General features: G+C 32.8%; 1 protein-coding gene and 3 non-coding genes across 4 annotated transcripts; 3 read left to right on the top strand and 1 right to left on the bottom strand.

Moving 5' to 3' along the window:
* Nucleotides 1–34: 34 nt before the first annotated feature.
* On the top strand, nt 35–106 carry Trnac-gca (transfer RNA cysteine (anticodon GCA)). Its single transcript has one exon. It is a non-coding gene; the product is annotated as a tRNA-Cys (tRNA).
* Nucleotides 107–961: 855 nt separating this feature from the next.
* On the top strand, nt 962–1,033 carry Trnac-gca (transfer RNA cysteine (anticodon GCA)). Its single transcript has one exon. It is a non-coding gene; the product is annotated as a tRNA-Cys (tRNA).
* A 5,298-nt stretch (nt 1,034–6,331) lies between these two features.
* On the top strand, nt 6,332–6,403 carry Trnac-gca (transfer RNA cysteine (anticodon GCA)). The gene has a single exon. It is a non-coding gene; the product is annotated as a tRNA-Cys (tRNA).
* Nucleotides 6,404–19,075: 12,672 nt separating this feature from the next.
* Nucleotides 19,076–19,895, bottom strand: LOC133325434 (farnesol dehydrogenase-like). Its single transcript, XM_061534200.1, has 2 exons — nt 19,323–19,895; nt 19,076–19,255 (listed from the first exon to the last, which is right to left on the bottom strand). The coding sequence occupies exons 1-2, from the start codon at nt 19,893–19,895 to the stop codon at nt 19,079–19,081; spliced, it is 750 nt and encodes a 249-aa protein (XP_061390184.1). The 3' UTR covers nt 19,076–19,078.
* Nucleotides 19,896–21,278: the final 1,383 nt, after the last annotated feature.

Genomic DNA, 21,278 nt, shown 5'->3' with positions numbered 1-21,278 from the left:
ATGTGCATTGATGTAGTTAGTCAAATTGCCGCATGGGGATATAGCTCAGTGGTAGAGCATTCGACTGCAGATCGAGAGGTCCCCGGTTCAAACCCGGGTGTCCCCTAATTCTACATTTTTTGCAATATTTTCTTTTTGCGAAATTAAATTAAACTTAATAAAAAGGCAGGACAAAAAGGCATGATATATAAATAAACCTAATGTTTTGGAAGCCAAATTATTATTTAATAGTTTAAAGAGCATTTTCATTGACTATTATTAGCGTGAATATTTTAAGGACTATAATAGGCGGGGATTTTTAAAATAATTTTGTTCGTGGTCTATTATAGGCTTGGATTTTTTAAAATATTTTTTATGGACTATAATTGGCGTGGGGTTTTTAAAATATTTTTTTATGGACTATAATTGGCGTGGGGTTTTTAAAATATATTTTTTTTTTTACTATAATAGGCGCGGATTTTTTAAATACTTTTTTTCATGGACTATAATAGGCGCGGATTTTTTAAATAATTTTTTTAATGGACTATAATAGGCGTGGATTTTATAAATAATTTTTTTCATGGACTATAATAGGTGTGGACTATAATAGATCTGGATTTAAAAAATATTTTTTTTTCGAGGACTATAATATACCTGAGTTTTAAAAATATATATTTTTTCAATTAATTAATTAATTAATCTTTGTAAGCCAGGTTAGACATTTCTACAACACTTCTATATTGCCTAAAACTAAGTTAGTCCAAAGACACTTGGATTCTAAAGCCCACATTTCGAAGAGCAACACATTTTATCGCATTATCAACCATAAGCTACAAAATTATTGTTGAAGCGGAACTTCGATAACATCCCACGTAATTCATAAATTACTGATAAGACGTCATTAATGGAATTAAGAAGAATCTCAAGAAAAGCTTAGCAATTAATGTATTTTGTGAATGGGGGCGAATTTTCAAGCCTGGCTGGGGATATAGCTCAGTGGTAGAGCATTCGACTGCAGATCGAGAGGTCCCCGGTTCAAACCCGGGTGTCCCCTTCCTGTGTGTTACTACTTCGGTAGTTCAACTGTTTTTATTATTTAATGGGGGGAATTCGATGGAGGAATATAATAATAATCTGGTCGTGTATACTGGGAACACAAAAAGAATTAGACGTGGACAAGAATTTACACATATGCTAAATTCTCAGATAACATTAAAATTAGAAGTAGTGCTTTTGAAAGTAGATTTTTAAATGTAATGAAAACTTGCGGGTGAAGTTGTAAATACAGAAAAGAAAAAATATTGTCCGGATCGAAGTGTATATACCCTCCCCCATCATACCCCATAATTTTTTGTAGGGTAATTTGTCCCGTCAATGAGAACTAAAAATGTAAAGTTAGTGCCAACATGATTGAAATAACGCAAAAATTCAGGACATCGTTATACGGGGACTGTACCAAGCGACGTAGACTGATATAGACAATTCTTGGTTAGGAGATTTGAGACTCAATCAGAACCAAAAATACCAAAATGCCGAAATTCAGACGGGACGGATATGTTAGGGCTTCCCAAATCATAGGACAATATTGATAATGAAATCTAAAATATCAAATTATCAACCTAACTCCCCAAAATACCGAAAATTGGGAGGTACAGTTATATGAAGACTACCATAAAAAGTCAACAAATATTGATAATATTTCATAGGAAGAGAGAACCTAATATATCAAATTACAGTCAATTCTTTAGAGTGATGCGGATTTATGGAAGCTATTCTGAAAAATTGAACACTATTAATTAATTTTGGTATGGAGATTTGCCCCTTAAAATACTGGAATTTGGGAAGTACCATTATATGACATCTACCCTTAAAATTGGACCAATTTTTATAATTTTTGGCGAGAAGATTTGCCACCAAATGAGAACACAAAATAGCAAATTACAATTGATTCCGATGAAAAACATGCCCAAGATCCCCAAAATACCGAATAATGTGGGATTTGTTATATGGGAGCTACCCCAAAACATGGGTCCAAATTGATAATTTTTTATATGGAGATTTTCTACCCAAAGAGAACCTAAAATACCAAGTTACTGTTAATTCGATTGAAGAACCTGCCTAAAATCCAAAAAAAAAAATGGATTTGGGAGGTACCATTTTATGGCATCTAACCCTTAATGTGGACCAATATTTATTACATTGGGTAAGAAGATATGCCACTTCATGATAAAAAAAAAACAGAAAATTACAGCCGATTCCTACGAAACACATGCCGGAGAACCGCAAAACTTGGGTCAATATTGATAATTTTTCCTATTGAGATTTTTTACAGTACCTTTGGGAAGTATCTCCGACCTCCATTAAAAGTCGGTCAATATTAAAAATGTTTGCTAGAAAGATTTGTTACCCAATGATAACCCAAAATACAAACTATTGCCAATTCGTTTGAAAATCACGCCCAAGATCCTAAAAATACCAAATATTGGGGTGTACCGTTATATGGGAGCTACCCCAAAACATAGGGATTCTCTACCCAAATTGAACCTAAAAAGCCAAATACCAAATTACAGTAACTTTGCTTGGAAAACGTGTCCAAAACACCAAAAATGCCAAAATTTGGGAGGAACCGTCATATGGAGGCTACCATTAAAAGTCGGCCAATATTCATAATTTTTGGTGGGAAGATTTGTAACCCAATGAGAACCCAAACTAGCAAATTATTGCTAATGCGGTTTAAAAATATGCCCAAGATCCCCAAAATACCGAATATTGGGGTGTACCGTTATATGGAAGCTACCCCAAAAATTAAGTCAATATTGATAATTTTTTCGTAGGGAAATTTTCTACACAAAGATAACCTATAATACCAAATTACAGTTCCCTTAATTTAAAAATTTATCCAAAATCCCAAAAATATCGAAATTTGGAATTTACAGTAATATGGAGGCTACCTTAAAAAAGTGAACCAATACATATTTTAAATTTTTGGTAAGGAGATTTTCTACCCAAAGTAAACCTAAAATTCCAAATTACATTCCCTTTGGTTGGAAAACGTGTTCGAAATACCGAATATTGGGATGTACCGTTATATGGGGGCTACTAGAAAATGTGGATCAATGTTGATAATTTTTTGTTTGGAGATTTTCTACTCAATGAAAACCCAAAATACCTAATTACAAAGCAATTGGATGAAACTCGTGCCCAATTTCCCCAAAATACTGAATAATTGGGAAGTCGTTACATGGGGACTACCCTCAAAATTCGACCAATATTGATATACTTTGTTGGGAAGATTTTCATTTGGACCAATGATATGCAAATTTCTTAGAGGACCTTATAATTAGTGGTTCCAGGTTGAGTATATTTTACCTCCTATTTCACTTCTGAAATATGAACAGAAATCTTTTTATAAAAACAGTTCATTCCATTCTACTAAAACCCTCCATAAACTTATCACAAATGAGTTGTTATAGCAGAACAAAAACAAACAAGACACATATATTACAGCCATCGTAAATATCCAGAATGACAAATATTTTCCTCTGCACACACTCACACATACACATGCATATGCATACCCCAACTATATATCATTAAATATTGAAAACGAATAAATGAATAATGGCCTAACCAAAGATCAGGGTGTTCATATTGATATTCCTTCGTATCGAATTGAAGCGTAGAAGGAATATTTTACAAGGGTTCGTAATGCAGCATCACCATAACTCTTCGATTTTAATGACCCCAAGGATGGCTGCTCTCAATAATTTTATGGTTTATCATCATGTTATTGTTGGTGAGGGCACAGCACAGTCTAACCTCTCTAAGATGAGGGGTAATGATTTAGGTGAATTGTGTTATTATGGCCATAAATTAAACAATAACATTAGACAGAAGCTAGAAGCTAGAAGTCCGATGTTGTCTGAAGGACATGACAACTGGGAAAACATAATAAGACTACTACTAGTTTGCTTTATGTCAAGAGAGTGGTAGAAAAAATAACAACTGACAAAATGGAATATTAATGTAAAAAGGATAATAAGAACACACACACACCCAACCTCTTGATGTCGGGGGGAAAAAATTAATAATTTTGCTAGAGATCTATTGAATGGTTTGCGGAGAGGGAGGATATAGAACATGTTCTATGGGAATATGGATAACAGCTTCTAAATGGCAAATTAAACCTTGAACTTATGATGGCATTTCAATGTTGGCCAGTTATGGAGGGAAGGTTGGATATTTGGAATAACATGAAACACTAAAAAAATATGTAGAATAATTTAGATGTCTTATATAAAGCTAGGATAATTTTGTTTTTTAATTCCGTAATTAAAAAGACCGTTCTATCGGGCCGGACTTTTTATATTCTCCACCGTGGGATTGACATTCAAAATACTCATAACACTGTGCTACAAAATCGAGGTCATGATCTGGGGGGTGAATAATTCCTATTAGGGAAGAAAGACCTTGGTGAGTATATGAAAGTCGCAAATAGAAAAATTTGCTTTAGGTCAAAGTTCGCAGATATGACGTGATTTTTTTATGGTGACCCGTATAATGTTTTGCCGCAATGTTTGTTATTTTGGCGAGTCTTGGACACGTTTGAAGCTGAATTTGCTTTATTTTGGTGTTTTAGATTGTCAACTTAAAAAATTATCGAAAAACAACTCTCGAGGAAAAAATAACCGATTTCTAAAATTTGAAACGGATATTCAGGTAATAAACCCGGATTTAATACCTTATATGCATGTCATTAGAAAAATCGGTTCTTTATTCTTCGAAATTAGATTTTTGGTATTCGAGAAAAAAAGAACCGGTTTCTTACAAATTTGAACCGTATGTACAAGTAATAAAACCGGCTTTAATACCTTATTTGCATTAGAAAGCTAGAAAACAAACGTACTGAATTGATCGAACTGGACTATTATCGGTTTTCTTATCTGCATATCCGGTTCAAACATTTAGAAAACCTTTTTTTTTTTTTTTTTGTTTAAATATTTTTTGGCCATTACAGAAAAAATAACCGGTTTTTTAAAATTTTGATATTCAGGTAATAAAACCGAGTTAAACACCTTATATACATGTCATTGGAAAGCTAGAAAACAAACATGCTGAATTTATCGAACTAGACTATTATCGGTTTAATTATCTGAATATCCGGTTGGATCAAACATTTAGAAAAAACGGTTCTTTTTTCCTCGAAATTTATTTATTTAGTTTTTTTTTTTTTTTGACGTATTTGGTATAACTTGGTATGGTTTCGGCAAATAATTCGGACGAAACCGAATTATTTTTTTTATATAGGAATGTATATTCAATTTATTGAAATACATACATATAGGATTTTAGACGGAAGGCATGCATCCGGCGTATTAGACATAAGATCGATCCGACGAGCGATTATGGATTCGGACCATTACCTTGTAGCAGCCACGGTTCGCACTCGTCTTAATGTAGCGGCAAAGATGCGATCACATATAAATATAGGGGTGGACCGTTCGGTCCCATCTTCGAACTTGATTAAAGTTTGAAAGAAATATTACAATGTGCACATTTAGTATCAAATCGGACATTCCATACGACAATTATTGAAATAAAAAATTTTAAAATATTAACCTCAGTCAAATCAAATGCTTATGCCTTATGTTTGCTTATGCCTTTATTTCGTCCTTATTTTCTTGAACATTAAACTAAAAACAACAAAAAAAGATTTTTTGACCTCCGAAAATTATACAGAAATGTGGCTCATGAAATTTTATATAGGGACTCTACAGGCATGAAATTTATATTCATATGTATTCACTGTCCTTTTCCACTTTTACCCCATCCTTACCCAGAAAACCTTGGACCGAGGTACACCAATACATTTTGTATAAATTGCAGTTTATGACGAATTGATGTATTCGTCCGAAATATTTACCAATTATAGGTCTCATTATGCCAAACACGTTAAATTTATTCGCGTGACAAATCCGCATCCCTAAAACTTTTCAATCGGCACCTCTATTTATCCACAAAATTATTTAGGGTTTAATTATACTTAATTAAAAAAAATTAAACTTCATTAAAATGATTTTAAATTTTAAAATTCAAAAAATGCCCACTCATTACTTAATACACCCGAGTGGCAACGCTAGTTAATACAAAACCTACCAACAAGTTCGTTTGTACGCTTGTATGATTGAATTGAACACACGCCGATTATCTGGGCAGAAGTATTTTTAGCTGTTCTCACTGCTTGCTGCGACCCAGCAGTTTGTTGTTTAACCTGAAATGATCTTATGACTGTGTGTGCAGAACACACTCGACTTCGTGTTATGTACGTAAGTAAACAGCAGTAGAACAACGTGGGGATATAGCTCAGTGGTAGAGCATTCGACTGCAGATCGAGAGGTCCCCGGTTCAAACCCGGGTGTCCCCTGAAGGAAGCTTTTTTGTTTTTTATTAAAATTTATTTTTTTATTTTTATATATTTTTTTATTTTTATATATTTTTTATTTTTATATATTTTTTTAATTTTATATATTTTTTTATTTTTACATATTTTTTTTTATTTTTATATATTTTTTTATTTTTACATATTTTTTTTATTTTTATATATTTTTTTATTTTTTTTTTTTATTTTTATATATTTTTTATTTTTATATATTATTTTATTTTTTATATATTATTTTATTTTTATATATTTTTTTATTTTTATATATTTTTTTATTTTTATATATTTTTTATTTTTATATATTTTTTATTTTTATATATATTTTTATTTTTATATATTTTTTTATTTTTATATACTTTTTTATTTTTATATATTTTTTATTTTTATATATTTTTTTATTTTTACATATTTTTTTATTCTTATATATTTTTTTTATTCTTATATATTTTTTTTTATTTTTATATTTTTTTTAGTTTTATATATTTTTTATTTTTATATATTTTTTTATTTTTATACATTTTTTATTTTTATATATTTTTTTTTTATTTTTATATATTTTTTTATTTTTATATATATTTTTATTTTTATATATTTCTACCCTTCACCACACTGTGGTACTGGGTATTATGTCTTTCTGCATATGTTTGTAACAGGCAAAAGGAAACGATATAGACACATGGTTCCTTTTGCATAGAATCACTTTATGAGTCGATTTATGCATGTCCGTTCGTTTGTCCGTCTGTAGATGTTAAATTGTACAGTACAGATCGCATTTACTATCCGATTTGGATGAAATTTGTCACAAGTCACTTATTTGGCCCAATGACGAAACCTATTGGAATTCAAGAAAATCGGTTCAGATTTAGATATAGCTCCCATATATATTTTCGTCCGATTTAATGTAAATGGCGCACCGAAGTCCCTATATATCTTTTTATTTGCACGAAATTTGGCATAGAGTACTGAATTAGGTCCGGAATGATGTGTGCCAAGTTTCTAGAAAATCGCTTCAGATTTAGATATTGCTCCGATATATAGTTTCGTCGGATTTAAGGTAAATGGGGCACCAAAGTCCTTATATATCTTTCTATTTGCACGAAATGTTTATAGGGCACTGAATTGATTCTAGAATGAAGTGTGCCAAGTTTCGAGAAAATCGCTTCAGATTTATAAATAACTCCCATATATATTTTTGTCCGATTTAAGGTAAATGGGGCACCAAAGTTCCTATATATCTTTCGATTTGCACGAAATTTTGCATAGAGTACTGAATTAGGCCCAAAATGATGTGCACTAAGTTTCGTGAAAATCGGGTCAGATTTATATATATTCCCTCTTGATCTAAGGTAAATGGGGCTCCAAAGTCCCTATATATATTTCGATTTGCACGAAATATGGCATAGGGTACGGGATTAGGTTCAGAATCATGTGTGATAAGTTTCGAGAAAATCGGGTCAGATTTAGATATAGCTCCAATATATATTTTCGAATTATTTAATTTAAATTGTGAACTAAAGACCCAAAGATTGGCCGACCGACAATGTACTGAAGTTACTATAACCTTTTGTGTGTCAAGTTTTCTTGAAATTGGTTCAGATTTACATATAGCTTCTATATATACTTTCGTCCGATTTTAAGTAAATGGTGCACTAAAGGCCCATACCTAGGCCCATTGACAAATCGTGATGTTAGTCGCTTTACTTATAGATAAAGATAGCATATTTAAGTTCGTTCAATTTCATGTCAATGTTCCTTTGAAATGGCTACGTCTGTTAGTATACATATGTAGAATATACTCAAAGTGGTGAAGGGTATCATATAGTCCGACTTTACTACTTTCCTTACTGTTTTTTTTTTTTGTTTTTTAATTTTTGTCTTTTTCTTATTTTTATACCCTACACAACTATGTTGTTGGTATTACAGCTTTGTGCAGCCCCAAAAGTTTGTAACGCCGCGAAATATTGGTCCTAGACCCAGCTTTAAGTATACCAATCGTCATATCTCGACTAGCTGAGTCGATCTAGACATGTGTGTCCGTCCGTCTGTCCATTATAATTTGTAAACACGATACAGGCCGTCCGTCCGTCTGTCCATTATAATTTGTAAACACGATACAGGCCACAGTTATGGACCAATCTTCACGAAATTTTGCATGTAGGACGGATTCGGGCCAATGAAGACCCCTATTGTTTTTGGTAAAGATCGGTTAATATTTAGGGAATGAAATGGACCAAATACTTACTTTTTCGGTGTTTCTGGTCGCTCTAGAGGCCGCAATGATGGTCCGAACATCGTGAAATTTTACATGGAGAAGGGGATCGGACCAAAGAATGAGCATGCCTGTTTTGATAAAGATCGGTCATTATTTAGCGGGTCAAATGGACCCTGACTTTTGTGTGAAAAATTACAAAATTTGCATTCTATGGTGTATATATGTACTCCTGAAGGACATATACCCGAGAAGTTGACAAGGGGACCCCCCATTCTCGGGGTCAAAAATTTTGTTGATATAATTCGAATCTACACTATGTAAAGAATGTCCCTACAAAATTTCAAATGAAAATCTCAAGAACTCTTGAAGAAGATATAGCCGATTTATTGTGTCAGCATCAAGTGGGCTTTTCAAACTTTAAAAGCGTTTTTCTCTAAACATTTTTTTGCGAATGGCGGGCACGATAACTCAAAAGCTAATAACCCAATCGATTCCAAATTTTTACAGGTTACTCTGTGAGTGTATAGCTATCGTATGAACTAGGATAAAGCCAATCGGTGAAGATCTTCCTTATTTTTAAACTTGGTTTTTGGTCAAATAATAATTTTGAGATGAAGTGGCCATATAGGCCACAATTATAAACCGAAGGGTATCTGGACAAGTATTTAGAAGGACTGTACTGATTATTAGTAATATTCGGAAAATATGTCAGTGTATGTAAGAGGTGCTTATGACCTCTACTCGGGTAAGAGAGTGCAACTATCACGAAATATTGCCCAGGTTCGGAATAAAAATCCACAGGAAATTAAGGTTCGTGGTATTTGTGTAGGTTATCGTATGGTCAGACCCGTCCGACTATACTGCTCCGCTCACTGGTTTATATATTTGTTTTATATTTATAAAAAAAATATTTATATTTTTTTCATTGTCATAGATTTTTTATTCGTATATGTTTTATTGTTATATTTTTTTGTTTATATATATGGGCAATATTGCCAATTTTTTAACATAGCTGAAGCGGAGGTTCACCCCTTTATATCTCGGAAATTACTATAGTATATGAAAAAAAGTGAATAGTTTTGGGTTAATTGATCTGTCGTTGCAAACTGTTCATGATATTGACCTCCAAACTTTATTTTGGTGGAAGCTGTGTTTTTTTTTTTAATTTTACTTCTAGCTTTAATACGCAAACATGAATTTCTAAAAATCGATTATAAGATTATTGTAGTCGCGAATCTGCGTAATTTGATATATATTTTGTGTATGTATTATGTACAGCTTCAGAGTAATACTCATCCGAAAGTGGAAATTTTGTGCGATCAAATTTCTAAAAAACCTATTTTTCGGGCCAAATTTTTAGATCTGTCAACTAAATGATATGGGTACCCGCGATCAATAAGTTTTTTTACGTTTCGGATGATATAAAATCTTCTTCGTAAAAATCAATATACTAGAACGGCGGGAACTGACCTTCCAAAAACACGAAATTTGGCAAAAAAATGTTTTTGAAAATATCGCGGATTTATTTGCGTTTTCTGTGGATCATTTCCGCTTCAATAAATTACCTCATACGGATTTTGATCTTTTTCAAAAAGAGAACTTTAAAAACTTCAGCCGAAAGAGAGATGTACCCAATTTATCTCAAAAATAGTGTGAGCTGGCACATCCATGGTTCTTAATGGACCACATTGAAATCGGTATAGATCGATGTATTTTTTTAGGGTGCACACTGAAATCGGATGCGCGTTAATGACATATGGAGTTTTCGGAAATTATTCGCTTTTTACGATTTTTTGGGTACTTCAATGCAACGTGTGACACATCTTAGCCGTCAAATGAAATTTCGCAAAATTTATATGGATTGGAAGATAAACTTCAGTACTTCCTGGAAACCGCATGCGCATCAAATGATTTTGAGAATTACGCGATCTAGACGCAATTTAAAATGTATATTTCATAATATTATTTTATTTTAAGATTTATTCCTATTTATAGAACCCTAAGATTTATCGGAAGTGTCTTGATATAATCCGCAAGGCGTATACTTACACTCAAAAAGTGATTATTAATATATATGCCAATTTTTCGGCGAAATTCGGGTAAAATAGCAGAATAACCCCAACATTTTTCTGATATTTCATGAATAAAATTAAAAAAAAAATAAATATGATGACATTATTTTTTCGAACCAAAAACAAATATTTTTCCTCAATATCTTGTTTTGTTGTCGCTGTGATTTACAAACCGCTACACGGACATGTGTGATTTTGATATCATGTGATTCACCATGGTGTTTAGATTATGTAGATATTTTTAAATTAATTTTTAGGTGTGTGTATGTCATTAATATAATGAAAATATTGATGTAATCTCCTATATTATTTTTTTTTTCATATTTCGCGAAGATGTGCAACTTTATCGTGATTATTATAATATATTCATATTCTTATTTTACGGAGGAAGATATATATGAACGTTTTTGGTCAATATAATAAATGGCGTAATTTTAAGATGTTTTTCTTATGCCCAAAATTAAAACCTCGATAACTTTTGCGCGCATCAACCAAAAATTGGATCGCGAACGGTTTCGGAGTCACAACATTTTTCTCTATATGTGTACCAAAAATCATTGATGTGGCACAAAAACAAAAAAGCTGATTTTTTGAAAATGGAAGATTAAAAAATTGGCAATGTTGCCCATATATATATATATATATATATATTTTTTGTTCATGATTATATGTTTTTAATTAAATAATTTTTTTTATTTTTATATATATTTGCATATAACCTGTGTTTTATTTTAATATAATGATTTTATTTTTATATTCTTTTTTATATTTTTTTTTTATTTTTATATATATTTTTATATTAATATACTGTTTATTTTTATTATGTAAGTTTGTATGAACTTATCATTTGTTTGACCAATTTAATATTAAAGAATTTATATATTTTTAATATAAAATTGCTTTAGTGTGTATTTTATATTATAATAAATACTAAAATGAATATTTAATTTTATTTGCTTTAATTATTGTAATTTTTACAGTTTTAAATACCCAGTGGGTCGATTCACTATCAAAATTAAACAGCTCTCAAATCGATAAAATATTATAACGACAAAATAAACAATACTTTAATTCTATAACAGTTTTTAACAACAATTGTTAAAAATGTTGTTAATAAACAACACCAAAAAATTCGAAGTTAACTTATCGACAAATATTCTTCAATATTGAACATGCCTTGTTTTGTTAAAAATTTGTATGTATTGTGTTTTCAAAATGTTCAAATTAAAAAGCTTTTTGAAAGTTTATCGACAATTTTTCTACATTTTTACAGAATAACATATTCGTTACTGCAAACGATTTTATGTGTAGACAAAATTGTCGATTGTCGGATCGTTATAAGTTACTGAATCGACCTACAGGAATTATATAAATATTTAAATAAACTTTAAATACTGTTGTTTATTATGTTCATCGTCATCATCATTGGTGTAGACACAAAATGGATTATTTGTTTTTTTGAAACCATTAAATTTAATTATGACCAAGAGCCAAAAAAGGAACCACAATGCACAATGTACATATATATATACATAAATATACATATACCTGCAATCATACACTTATACATTCAAACAAACCTACCCACAATGCACTAATTGCGAATTTGTGAACATGCGGTCGCTGCTAAACATTCGAATTGCAATAAAATCATTACATGTATCTGTTACTAAATACGTACATACAGATATACTGCTGTATGCTTGTAAATCCATGTGAGGTTGTTATTCTAATACCCGGTGTATGTAGTTTAAAGCGATATATGGTAATTGAAAATTAGGTTCTTTGTAAAAATAAATAAAATCCGCGGGAAATTCCAAATGATATACGTTACAAATATTGTTAGCTAAAGTGGAGTTTATTATCTGTAAAATATCGGGTTAAAAAAATAGCAACCCGGTTCTGTCTTACACGACTAAATTTACATAATCTATAATTTATACGAAATTTATTAGTGTTCATAAAAATTGGGTTTTCTGGGCAAGGATAGGGTAAAAGTGGAAAAAGACATTGAAAACTAATATCGATTATTTGTCTTTGGCGACCCTATCGGAAACCTTATGAACGAAATTTTTCTTGAAAATATTCGGTGCGTATATTTTGTGGTTTTTATTATACCCTACATAACTATGTTGCCAGGGTATTATAGCTTTGTGCAGCCCCAAAAGTTTGTAACCGTCTGTCCATTATAATTTGTAAAGACGATACAGACCACAGTTATGGACCAGTCTTCACGAAATTTTGCATGTAGGATGGGTTCTGACCAATGAAGACCCCTATGTTTTTGGAAAAGATTGGTTAATATTTAGGGGATGAAATGGACCAAAAACTTTATTTTTGTCGGTTTTTCTGGTCGCTCCAGAGGCCGCAATTATGGCCCAAACACCGCATGGAGAAGGGGATCGGCCCAAAGAATAAGCATGCCTGTTTTGACCCGACCCGAGAAGTTGATAGCATATCCAAGAGGAGAGGTTGACCTTTAAATTGATACCAATATTAAATATTAAATATTTTGGGAGTTACACTTAAATATTTTCGATCTATAGGCCACTATTATAAACCGAACATCACAACACAAATCACGGTCAAGGGAATCAGGACAAGTAATTAGAAGGACTGTAATGAATATTAGTAATATTCGGAAAATATGTCAGTGTAAGGAAGAGGTGCTGATGACCTCTAATCGGGCAAGAGGGTGCAACTATCACGAAATTTTGCCAGGCTCGGAATAAAAATCCGCAGAATGTTAGATTTCCGTGATAGTTGTGTAGGGTATCGTATGGTCGGCCCCGTCCCACTATACTGATCCGCTAACTGGTTTTTTATATGAATAACATAAAAGTTGACTTAGGTTATTTTCAAAATAAACCCTAATATGAAAAGCTGTATTCAGTGTTTATTTGCGCTTAGCATTACACACATGTTAGTGTGTATTCCGCCGTAAGCTGTGCTTTGATCTCATTTTAATATTTTCAATTATGTGGTCAAATTTTACATGGGTTTTGTTTCAGGATTTCAAAAATGATATTGATAAAGCGGATGTAAATGGAAAAATAATAATTATTAGGAAAATTCAAACGACATAAATCCCTTCATCAGTTCGGTTGGGCGGAGCATGGGAGAATGTCATTAGTTGAAGCAATCTGTCAACTACCTATCGATGGAAAAAATAGAATTTAAAATATTTACTTTCAAGCCATTGACAAGATTTTCTTTAAATATTTTTTTTTTTCGAGTAAAGAACAACGGCGTTGTTCTTTGAAAAAAAAATTTTGGATTGCTAATATAATTGTTTGAATTTTTTTTTTCAAAATTATTTTCCCGCTTTTACAAAATGCATGCATTTTGTTTTAAATATATCTTCAAACATATGACTCTATACTAATAAAGAGTTTGTGTTTAAATATGGTATTTCCATTTGAAATTTCAAATACGGGGTAAAGTTCAGAAAGACAAATTGAAAATTTGTTGCAAGAATGTTTCTGACCTACTGAGTCTTAAAAAATGCCAAACCTTCAAAATATTGAAAATCTACTGGCTACCTTACCTTCTGAATAAAATTCTATGTTAACGAAACGACTGAAGCTAGAATCTTGAAATTTTGGGTAAGGGTATCTCTTGATCCAAGGGCGTCAGATAAGGAAGGGTTTTTGGAAATTCATACTAGAACGGTACGAAAAGTACTAAAACAGAAAGAACTAGAACTCTTAAATTTGAAATGAGGGCCACAGGTGGAGTGTAGAATAGATATAGCAAAGGGTTTTTTGACACTCGAATTATAAGTATCCGAGAAGTAGTAAAATGTACTAAATTTGGTACAATTTCGTAGCATGTGAGTAGATAGAGCTAAAAACTTGATATTTAGAAGGCGAATTACGGTTGAGAAGTAGGGTCGATATAAGTAGAAGGTTTTGAAAGCGTGTACTCATGTGCACGAAAAGTACTTTATGGTGTGGTATTATTTGCTACAAATGAAGCTGGAATCCCGAAAATAGAAATTAACATTACCGTCGGAGTTTTTGACATTTTTTACTTATGTGTACTATAATTGGTACAATTGGATTTCGGTGAACCAATACAGCTAGGATCCTGATATTTAAAGTTAGGATCATTGTTGGTGTAAGTAGGAAATTTTGAAAATTCCTACTAATGTGTACTATATGGTACCAAATTTGTATTTTGCGAACCGATAGGCCTGGAATCTTGACATTTGGAGTTAGGATCACTGTGAACTAAATTTGGTACAATTTAAATTTTGGGTGAACCGATGTATGAAGTTTTGGAAATTTGTACTAAATGGGACCAAATGTGGATTTGGGTGAACCGATGGTTGGGGAATAGGATTGGACTTTGTAGAAAGTTTTGGATATTCATACAAATGTCTGCTAAATTTGGTACAATTGAAATTTTAGGTAAATCAATAGAGCTGAAAATCTTGGTATTTGGAAATAAGGCAACTGTTGGAGTGTAGAATTTGGGTATGGAAGTAGTTTTGAAAATTCATACGTATGGGTACTAAATTGTACTAAATTTGGGACAATCTGAGAACTGATAGAGCTGTGATCCTGAAATTTGGAGATCATTGTTGGGGTGTAGGATTGGGATATGTAAAGTGTTTTGGAAATTCGTACTAATGTGTACTAAATGGTACCAAGTTTGGATTTGGGTGAACCGATAGAGATTGATTCTTGTGTACTATATGGTACAAAATTTGGATTTGAGTGAACCGATAGACATTTGGAGTTGGGATCACTGTTGGGGGTTTGGATTGGGGCAAGTAGGAAGTTTTGGAAATGTGTACTAAATGGCACTAAATCTGGTACAATTTGGATTTAGAGTGATACGATAAAGCTGGAATCCTAAGATTGGGATGTTTTGGAAGTTCGTAATTATGATTGTTAAAGAAGGTACTTATGGAAATTTATATTAATATGTACTAACTTGTACTAAATTTGAAATTTGGATATTTTTTCGAAATAAAAATTAGAAAAGTACAAAGGGTAATAAATTGTACCAAACTTAGTATAGAGCTAGATTTCTGTTGGGCTCAGAATTGGTGTGTATAGTTGAGAAATGGAGGTAGTTTTGGAAATTATGGTCGGTATTGGTTTTTAAATAATTCGTACGTTCGCTAACGAAGTAGCGGGCATATGCTAGTTTATTATAAATATATTTTGATTTTCAAAAATATTATTTCAAGGCGTTGTTGTTGGTGGGTGTTTTTAAAATATATTTTGAAGATACCACGCCTTAAATATATTTATTATTTAAAAATATTTTTTTTTTTTTTGCAGATAACCACAATGACATGGTTTTTTAAGGAAAAATGTTCTTAGGGGTTTACAAATGAGTAGATTTTTAAAAATACTTTTTCAACCATTAACAAAGGACTATTGATTTAAAACTACAGACGTAGTTTTTTCTATAGCAAATGTGTTCCACAAAAACACTTTTCCACTAGAAAACATTTTCGAAGCATCTGTTTGTTTTTAAAGATCCTGCTTTAAATTCCCATTACTCAACTCAAAAAACCCAACCGAATTCGCTGAAATTTGGTACATTGGGTTCTTATTGGGTACTAAATGTCGCAACAAAAAATTATAAATATAGGTCCACTTTTTCTGGTAGCCCCCATATAACGGCACCTCCTAATTTTCAGTTTTTTGGGGGTTTTGGTCGTATTTTCCCACCAAATTGGAAGTAATTTAATACTTTGAGTTCTAAATAGGTTCCAAATCACTCCACAAAAAATTATGAATATAGGTCCATTTTTTTCTGGTAGCCCCCCCATATAAGGGTACCCCCAATTTTCGGTATTTTGGGGTTCTTTTTCAACCGAATTCGCTGAAGTTTGGTATATTGGGTTTTTATTGGGTACCAAATATCTCCACTAAAAATTATAAATTTAAGTCAATTTTTTTCTGTTAGCCCCCATATAAAGGTACCCCCAAATTTCGGCATTTGGAGGTTTTTGAGCGCGTTTTTCAACCGAAATCACTGAAATTTGGTATTTTGTAGCCGTATATGGAAACAAATCTCCCTACCAAAAATTATTAATAGTCAACCCCTTTTAGGCGTAGTACCCATATAACCCCATTTTTTATATTAATATAATTATGTTTTTTCCACGTTTTGGGTTTGGTTCTAACACTCTGTTGTAATCATTTCACCTGCGAAGGATATCGAGATAAAAAACTAGAACGTACGGTTCGATAATGAACTATATATGAACTATAACCCGTATTTAGACCTAACCCCTGTGTGGGAGGTACCAGAAGGAGTGGACCGATGTTCCCCATCTTCGAACTTGAACTAAGTTTGGAAGATGGCCAAAGTTTGGATGAAATCGAAATTTTCTGAAACAAATTTGAACCAAAGAAACATGGATCTAGAACCGTTTTAACCGTGTCAAAGTGTATATGCCCTCATTATCCATAAAGCTGAGAGAATAATTGTCCACTAAAAACTTCTGAAATTTATTTTATAGTTTACATTGTGGTTTATATAACCGGTTTGTGGAAATGTCGATATAGGTCCACTTTTTGGTATTTTCCCTATATTTTTATTTCAAGTACCTGTCAGTATATCTATGGTGGAGGGTATCAAAAGTTCGGCCCGGCCGAACTTAACGCTTTTTCACTTGTTTTTTTTGCTTTTAAATTTCAAACAACAACAAACAGCGAAGTAAATAAATTACATTACAATTAATATCAATAATTTGGTTATTTATCCCGCATCTGATATGTTGCAGATATATTTTATTGGTTTGACCAGCAGCTCGATAGCCGAACATCAGGACATGCCACAACTACGGTGACCACGTTAAGAGCCACCACAACCACGATGACAACATTTCATTTCTCTATGCAAACACATTTTGACAGTGGTATTTTAATAATTAGCGGTGATGGGAATGTCATATACATATGCGACGTATGATACAAAAGGTGGAAAATATAAAAAAGAAGAATACAAAATATATCAAGGAAAATGTTTTCTGATGAAAAAGAGAACACCCTTGATCCAATACCTTCACAGGAAGTAAATTATAGCTACGCCTACATGCCTTACCTATTCTGACATTTACATTATGGTTGTAAAAAAGACTTTTGTAACATTTCCATACAGTCCCATCCTTCGCAATCACGACGTAAATAAGTGAGAAAAAAACAAACGTATGTGGCAAATTGCCAAGGAAATGATTACTACAACAACAATGAATGATGTTGAGGAGAAACATCGGTGAAAAAATAGTCCATGATGCTCAAACAAGGACGATTGGTGCAGCGTATTAATTATGAAAATACAAAAAAAAACCCAAACGCAACGAAATCAATACATCCTTAAAAATTGTTCATCCTTACACACATACAAATACAAAAGCGTAGGTATGTGGAAAAATGCACACAAATCAATTAAAAATGCAAAAATAATTACATTAATATTTAATCCGCATTATTATTTGTTGATTGATGGAAATTAATATGGCATTCAGAATACTCGCGACTATCTTCAATAGGTTTGGGAAAATACATATATCAATGAGAGCAGATGGAGGTAATGGAAATTGGAAAGAGTAATTGTTACCGTTACATATAAAAAAGTATATTTGATGCTGTGCTATAGAAGAGTTTGTTCGATATTTAAGCAATAATGATAATTAAAAGGCAGACATCTTCAACCAAAGAAACTTAAATCGATAACAAGTACTCATCTTTAATATATAGCGAAATATAAACCGATAAAAATTTGGAAAAATATATCGATACTTTTTTTTTAATTGTCATCGATAATTAATTTTAGTATTGACAAATACTCTCGGCAATAATTTTTCTTATGTTAATTTTTTTAATTATAGGCAAGATGAAGAACTGGAGGGAGTATTTCACAGACGATCTGGTGGGATTCTCTATAGACGATCTGTGTGCAGTCGCTATAGACAATTTTATGGTGATCGAACGAGCCTGAAGTAGTCTGTATAGACGAGCAAGTCTTTATTGAAGAACTGAAGGGAGAGTTTCATAGAGCTGAAGCTGAAGTGGATCTCTGTAGTGGAGCTGAATCGAATCTTTCCTTAAAGGAAATTTAATCGCTAAAGATCGATGAGAATAAATCTTATTGAAGGATGTTTGAATCTCTGTGGGAAAAAAATGTCGATAACAGATTCTATTTACAAACAAACCCCCCTTCAGAGTTGTTACAGAACATCAAATTGGGCGTTGTCATTATTTTGTAATAAAAAATATTTCTATTTCAAACGAATCACTTTTTTATGTTGTTGTTTTTGTTTTGAGATTGTTTTTTATTACTCTGTTATTTTTATCAATTCAAAATTTTGTTTTTTTCGGTCAAAGCACACATACACACACACTTTCTTTAATACCATTCACCAACCGCTCTCAAAGTAATCTCTTGAACTTGGCAATGGGGTCCACTGGACAAGGCATAGATAACGGCACGGGCAACATCATCAGCCTGGAGAATGACATCTCCCAACATTTCTTTGGTTTCGTCGGGGACAATTTCGGTGGATACCCAACCGGGGCTGATGTTCTAAAGTAAATTTTCAATTTTCGTTAATTTTAAAATTTCCAATCTAAAAAAACATTCTCTAACTCACTGTGGTCTTAACTTTCGTTTTCAGGGTAATCAACTCCTGACGGCATATCTCATTGATGGCATTCAAAGCGAACTTTGTGGGAGTGTACACATTCAAGCTGGGATAATCTGGTCCAGGATTATAACCTGCCAATCCGGCAGTACTGTTGATGAAAATCAAATGTCCAGCCACATTACGTGCTTTCATGCTGCGGAAGGCGCCTTGGGTACAATAAATGGCACCCATGAAATTCGTGTTCACCACATCCTTAATATCCTTCATGGGCATATCGACCAGGTTACCCTCACGAATGGTACCGGCATTGTTGACCAAAATATCAGTACCACCCAACTGTTCATCGATCCATTGGAAAGCCGATTTGACATCTTCCTCCTGTGAGACATCACATTTCTTGTAGAAGAAACGTTGCTGCTGTTCGACGGGAAGGGATTTTTTCAACTCTTCCATACGTTCGGCACGGCGGGCCAAGCCGACAACTTTAACACCAGCAGCCAAAATAATTTTGGCACAGGCAGCGCCAATACCCGAACTGGCGCCGGTTACAACAGCTACACGATTTTGCCAACGTTCCATGGTAAATTTGTCGATTTCTTCTTCGTCTTCGACCGCGAGGGAGATGTCTTTTGGCTTTGGCGATTTAATCGCAACTAATCGCTTGACTATTGTTTTCCAAATTTGTGTTTATTTGCCATGCATATCATCGCAGCCGGCTGATTGGATGGCTGGCTAACTGTCTGATAACATGTTTGTCATGTCAGATAAGTTGGGTAGAGGTATTTGGAGCGGTTTGGTATATATGCTTGGAGTGGGAGCAAGAAACATGTGTTGTGAGCTACACGTCACTTTTTTTAATAATTCAATAAACGCTACACTTCAATGCATTGAGTATTTATTTTTGTTATCAGTAAGAACAACAATGTCAATGACTATTAAATAAATTCGTATCGGCAATGTTGCCAGATTGTTATGTTGGAAATATACACTGGGGAAAGTGGGGATTTTTTCAGAAATGCTTCAAATATGACTTAAAATTTAATTTAAAATAAGCATGGAGTAGTTTGATTTAACTTACGTGAAAAAATATTTAAAATTTACCTGAAATTAAAAAAAAACAATAAGACAAGTTAGTAATCAAATCATTTACATTTTTATATAATTGTTATACCTAAATGAGACAGGAATTTTTATGGAGAGGAAGAAAGTATTTAAAGGCGAGCCCAAACATGGACCATTTATAGTCAAGCTAAAGTTGGTCTCTATAGATGAGCTGAGGGGAGGGGTGAGGTGAATGTCTACAGAGGAGCTGTAAAGGGGGTCTATAGACGAGTCTCTATAGAAAGCAGAGGGGAGTTTATATGAACTTGCAGAAGGGAGTCTCTCATAGGGTTGAAGCAGGGAGTCTTTCATTGACGAGCTCAATCAGGAATCCTTCACAAACGAGCTGAAGCAGAGAGTCTTCCTTACAAGGATTGAAGAGAGGAGTATTTCATAAACGAGCTGAGGGAGTCTTTCATAGACTAAGTGAAGCGTGACATTCATGACAAGCTGAAATGGTAGACAAGCTGAAATATGAGCAGGGGCAGAGCGTCTATCATAGACAAACTAAAGCAGTCTGTCATAGGGAAGAAGAAGGGAGTTTTTATAGACGATCTGAAGTGGGACTCCATAGACCGCAGACTTTCCTAGACGAACTAGGAAATAGAAGAGCTACAGAGGAGGTCTTCATAGAAGAAACCAGGATCAGGTGTTTATATAGATGAACTGTTATTCTGGAAGACTCTTAGAAAACTCTCTAATGATCTTCAATGGTTAAAGAAACTCTGTAAAAATCTTCTATCTATAGAAGAGCTTACCCAATTTTTTTTTGTTTTAGTTTTTTTTTTTTTTGAGAGAGAGAATAACTACAGTTCGACGAGCATATATGCAGTAGATCTGAGAACGTCTGCATGTTTTCTA

Source organism: Musca vetustissima, unplaced genomic scaffold, assembly GCF_032173495.1.
Source record: "Musca vetustissima isolate MV318-11 ecotype Yass unplaced genomic scaffold, APGP_CSIRO_Mvet_v1 utg335280, whole genome shotgun sequence".
Classification (NCBI taxonomy): Eukaryota; Metazoa; Arthropoda; class Insecta; order Diptera; family Muscidae; genus Musca; species Musca vetustissima.
This window is presented reverse-complemented; position numbering and strand designations above follow the sequence as displayed.